Genomic DNA, 6,000 nt, shown 5'->3' with positions numbered 1-6,000 from the left:
GGCTCACGGGCCCAGCCGCTCCGCGGCATGTGGGATCTTCCCGAACCGGGGCACGAACCCGTGTCCCCTGCATCGGCAGGCGGACTCTCAACCACTGCGCCACCAGGGAAGCCCCCAAATCTGCTTTTTATTCAACCAAAAAGGCAAAAGAAGCTCCTCCTCTAGAATTTTCATCTCTGTACATAGCAATAATAGTCCCAAACTTATTCAGCACTCACCACGGATACTGCTAAGCATGGTAATGCTTTCTCTAATTAAGGGGTTCCAATCACCCCAGAGAGAATTATTTTCATTTCTGGAAGCTGAAGAGAAGGCTCCTTTGAATACCAATAGTCTTTTTCTAGCCTTGGTATTGTCTAGACTCAATGAATTTAAATTTTAAACATTCACTTAAGGAAAAACAATCAACAGTCCATGCACCCTTCATTCTTTATAACCCAAGGCAGATCTAGAAAACATACATTCAACAGAAGCTACAGAAGCCTTAGCAGTGATTTATCTCTATGAGACTCCTGGGCCCAGGAGGTTATAAAGATTTAGAGATTAGGGATCATACTTTTCAGGTAAACTAAATTCTTTATGTACACAACCTCAAGTATTTATTCCTCAGAACACCCCATGAATTAGGTACCAAGGAAACTGATGCACAGAGAGGTTTTGTAAGTTGCCCAGACACATAGCTGGTGTAGAGTGGAAATCAGCTCAGGGAGTATGGCTCCAAAAACTCTCCTCCCACCCTGCATGATCCTGCCACTCTCGCCTGTAATGGCTTTCATTCTACCTGCACATTTCTAAAAGTGTTGAGCAAAGGCTTCCGTATCCAAAAGCCAGTTAGTATACGGTGTTGCTGGACCCATTTGTTAGGCTGGCAGCTGCCCAAGCAGGAGGGTGAGAACCAAGACAAACTGCTATACAATCATCCCTTACTCAGAAAAACCACCAAAATTCATAGAGCAACATTCATCTTCATCTGGTTTTTGAACTAACAGGTTGCTTTCCCTTACAGTCAACGTTATGCTGTTAGTCACACTGACTCGAGTAGAGATGATTTCACTTCCTTTCAAATAATTTTTGGGAACTGCTTGATAAATGACAGTTCAACACATTGGAAGCTATTTTTCTAGAATCACAACTTCAATTTGCAAAATGTTAACAATGTGGTTGGATCCCTTAGTTATTTACCAAGAGGTAAATTCTAAAGAATTATCAACGGGGTCTTTCAATTTACTTAAAATCACTTTAAATTTGCTTTAAATCTCAAGTCAAGGAAACCTCAGCTCTAGTTTATACAGCACAGGTAAGATGCACAAAATACTAAAGCCTATGCAGTGGTACTTTCTGTATTTTCTCACCCTAAAAATACAAAACAAAACCAATGTCTAGATGTGTTCCCTTTAAATAATGCTCACAACATTCTTAGGCTGAACTTTTCAACATCTTTTGACAATTCTTCTTGGTATATTTCCTCTCAACAGCCATGCTATCAGTCTATGCTTATTGTCTGGCCAAGTCTTCCTGTTAAAAAGTATTAAATGGTTGCATGTTGTCTACAACGCACATCAGTTATTTATAAAAGATACAAATATGTCACACAGCATGAAACTAGCATGAAGCATGGCTGGCATGTGAAAGCTCAGCAGGGAGCTCTGGAGTTCTGTTCAGGAAGTCTTGGCCAACTGACTCTGCGTCTCCTACAGATCTGAGTTCCTCAAATTCAGAACAGAGGCATGCATACAGCACAAATACGAAATCTAATGGCTGAGGGTTTAAAATTCTCTTCAACTCATTATGCAATATACAAATAACTCAAACAGTATGCATGTGTGCTTAATGCCACTGAATTGTACAAAATAGTTAAAATGGTAAATTTTATGTTATGTATGTTTTACCACAATTTAAAAAAATTAATATGCTTATTTGGGGAGGAAAAAACGGCAAAATACATTTATTCTTTTTTTCAGTTTCCAAGAAAGCCATTTTCAGGCCCGTTTCATTTAACTTCACAGTTATTTAATCAACTCCAATTACCATTTACTGGATTTTGAAAATGTGAGACAGCTAAAAGGCTTGGAAACAGCCTTACTTCTCTGAATAAATGGGCCTGTAAAAATGGACAGATCTTCTCCAAGCCAACTTTCAATTATTTTTTCCTTTAGTCTTAGAAGATATAGATAAATTAATCACATCTACTCAATCTTCTCTTGATGCCAATGTGTGTATCCAAGTGGCTGGAGAAGCCTGCCAGTCTGGCTGTGACTACTGCTGTCAACCCAATAAACTAAAGACCTGAGACAGTGTTAAAAGATCACGCTTCCAGGTCCTACTGAGGCTCAATTAAGTCTACCAAGAATTTCAAAACAAGTATAAATTCTTCACTTGATTATTTTTAATTGACTAAGAAAATGCTTTTGCATATATTCATCACAGTAGATACATAAAAAATACAATTTTTTCAAATATTTTCTTGGATTGGTACCATACCTCACATTTGCTACTGGATCATGTGTCAGTTCAATAGCAGGTAGAAAGAAATATTTACAGAAAAATGATTTGGAAAAGATCTCTATAATAAATTCACAGGTATCCAAAAATCGGAGTCTATTCCAATAACTTTTTCCTTGGCCCAGTTCTAGAAACAACAACAAAAAATTGTAAGTTTAATTTTTCCTACATAAAATTTCATGTGAAAAAATCACTAAGTCCATGACAATCTTTTTTATATCCACAATTTGTTTAGCAAAAACAAGAGATAAGGGGGGAAAAAATCATATTATATACCCCCAAATTAATAGCACCTGAAAAAACAGAAAAAATGTATTAAACATTGCATTCAGTTCCATGAGCATTTATTAAATATTGAATGAACATATCTACTATTTTTTGATTACCCACCATGCGCTAAGTACTTTATACATATTATCTCATTAAATCCTGAAAGTCAGTCCAATGGGATGAGAATAAATTTATTCCTCCTAAAAGGTAAGGATACTGAGATTCAGAGAGGTTAAAGCCACAGAGCTGGAAAGTACAGAGCTAGAATTCAAATGCAGACCTGTATAACTTCAAAATCTTTGACCAATGAAATTAACTGTTTTCTTCTTCTCGTTTCCTTAAAAATGCTTTGAAGTAAAATCATATGTAAACACGGTATCACTGAAAATAATTCAGGTCAATGTTGAAAGGATAATTTTCTCTCCCTTATTACAGAAATGTTCAAAAGCAAAATTCTTAATATTTAAAACCAAATAGAATCTCCATTCAAAATAAAACATTCTAAAGGTCAGGTCCTACCACTAAAAAAATGAAAACTGAATTAAAATACAGTAAAAAAAGGAAGATTAAAGTATATTGAGCATTATTTTTTCTTAAATGGAATTTTATGCACTCTAATTTTGAAAAGTGGTGATCCATACTTAAAATGGTAAACTCCAATAACCAGAAAAATTCCATTACCTGTCTATGCTGGATAACAGAGTTTAATAAAAGCATTAAGACACTACAGTCAAAGCAAGTACACAATAATTAACAAATTCACTAAGTGTATATAGGAGTGCACCACTACTTTTAGAATTAACACTTTAACAAAAGGTTTTTGTCTTGATTTTAGCCCATAGCAAATTAAAATAAATTTGCATTTGTTAATTGACAATTTTTTAAGACATTATAAACCACCTCGGCTTACCAGATTCACATTCATGTGTACTATCAAGTCTATTCAAGGGAACAAAACTCACATTCTGTAATATTTAAAATAGGAACATAAAACAAATTATTAGATTCAAGGATAGCCTACTTATATATCTTCGTTCCAAATTGTATTAGTCAGGATAGAAACTGGGCTTTCAACAATAAATATACATATTTTAATTTCTTAAGTGTAGAAATTCACAAAAGCCAGCCCTCATTCATCACAAATCTGATTCTGTCGAAGATTTCTAAAACAAGCCAAAAAAATTAGCCTACAAAACTCAAATGCAAATATATACCAACATTGGCCTCATTATTCATGGCAAAATGATACATAATATAAGTCAGATCTAACTAAGGCCAACCAGTTTGTTTACTTTCTGTTTTTCAAAATGAGAGACAATGATTACTTACGTTCAATTAATTTTTGAATGACCTCGTGTCTCTGTTCTTGTTTACGATTATAACGTAGAAAAATGCATAGAGTTCGTGAAGCAGCCTTTTGGACAGGTAACACATTCTTAAAGAAATAAGGAAGACAATTAAACCAGCCTAATAGTATATACCCTGAATAATTTGGCCCCATACATCTATTTTAAGTTACTGACTAAAAGTAAAAGCAGTATTGCCTACCTCTCAAATCACTGTGGAAGTGTCTTCATAATTTAATGTTACCATCACTCAGGCAAATCAACTAATCTACTATCACACTACAAAGTTAATGCAATTTGGCAGTCATTTCCAAATCATCCAGATTTGATTTATATTTGACTCTCATTTCCTTGCCACTTCATCTTAAGTGATATTGTCCCCAAATTATATCTCAACCACCTGTGGACCTTGTCACTCATTTATTCAACAAACATTTGTTAGAACATACCCTGTGTCAGGTATCTCACCAAAGATGTGCAACTTCTAAAATATAAACTCAGAGATCCCATGACCAGGTATATGTCAGATCCCTCTGGCTTAGTTCTGCCTCTTCCACCTCAATGCCATTCTTTAAGGTCCCCGGTCCATGACACAGATAAAGCTTAGAACCCAAGGGACACCATACCAATTACTCTTACCAGTGTTTTAAACTCCTTTGTCCTTTAAATTTCTGTCACACCACTGGGCAGAACCTTAATTCTAAATGAATTCAACCATTCATCTTTACTAGACTTGGGTTCAAACGATGTATTAGAGAAAAATCTCTCAATCAGATATACTGTATCCAGTATAAATTCATGTTCACCATCTTGACTTACATATAAATATTATAACATTCAATTCTTGACGATTCAGACTATTATACTAGGATCCTTGAAATTCAAGTAGGAAAAACTATACATTGCTCAGAGAGTACTGCCTGCTACCTCCTCTCATATTTTATACAAGTTATTTCCATTCTAATGAGTACCATTTCATGTGGTGCTTTTAATTGAATATAAAAAAGAATATTCACTATGAGTTAGAACAGAAAATTTAAGAAATGTACATAAACAGAAGTATCAGTGGAATTACAGAAAATGAATTTTAGATAAATGAACTAAATAAAAGGATGTTACTCTTTTCTTTCATTTTGTGTATACTAATAGAATTTCAAATGCATAAACACTAGTCATTTGAAATAAAAATAGTTTAAAATACGTATAATTTTATACCTCACAGTATAAGGTAATGTCTTTTGGGCCAGAAATCAAAGATAAAGGTAATTATATCAAAACAAGTAAAAGCCAGTTTAAAGAAGTTGTGACCACTTAAGCATGCGAATAATGACTGCAATTGATTAAAACATTATTTAATATAAAATGATGAGTCTAAAAGAAAGAGACAAAACCAAAAACAAAATTCATTCATCATCATTGGAAGTGGCTACTGCACCACTTCAGAGTCTTCCTAACTCCAAAAATTGATAATTAGAGGGAAAGAAATAAGAATTTACCCTCTCTTTACATTAGGAAATATATTTTAGGGTAAATAAATTACCCAAGTAGATGTAAAAAAAAAAAAGGCATTTCTCCTGAGAAGAATGCCATCAACAATGTAGAAGAAAAGACAGAATTTAAAAAATCATTTTTCTTCAAGTTCTAACGAAATAACTGATCAGGCAAGGATCATCACTGGATGCTAAAACTGATGGGTAAAAGCTTGGTGGGAAACTGGGTATTCTGAGTGTTGAAGTGTCAGCTTCAGATTGTGACGCAGATCACAAGAGAGAAAATACAATTTTGCAGTAGACTAACAGAGCTGTCCCCATCTGCACAACCACTCCTAGCTCACTTACGGAGGGACAGCCGTCCAGACACAATGCAACATAAAATACACAGC

The 6,000-nt window shown here is 34.6% G+C and overlaps 1 protein-coding gene across 1 annotated transcript in view; it reads right to left on the bottom strand.

Annotated features, from left to right (window-relative positions):
* The window catches only part of PPP4R4 (protein phosphatase 4 regulatory subunit 4), a 125,240-nt gene that overhangs the window by 24,641 nt on the left and 94,599 nt on the right, over positions 1-6,000 (bottom strand). Inside the window, exons 15-16 of the mRNA XM_028496363.2 lie at positions 4,102-4,207; positions 2,482-2,629 (exon numbers count right to left, since the gene is read on the bottom strand). Of these exons, the coding sequence (XP_028352164.1) occupies positions 2,482-2,629; positions 4,102-4,207 (254 nt within the window). The remainder of the gene's footprint in view (positions 1-2,481; positions 2,630-4,101; positions 4,208-6,000) is intronic.

The sequence above is a fragment of the Physeter macrocephalus genome, chromosome 11 (assembly GCF_002837175.3).
Source record: "Physeter macrocephalus isolate SW-GA chromosome 11, ASM283717v5, whole genome shotgun sequence".
In the NCBI taxonomy this organism is placed as follows: domain Eukaryota; kingdom Metazoa; phylum Chordata; class Mammalia; order Artiodactyla; family Physeteridae; genus Physeter; species Physeter macrocephalus.
This window is presented reverse-complemented; position numbering and strand designations above follow the sequence as displayed.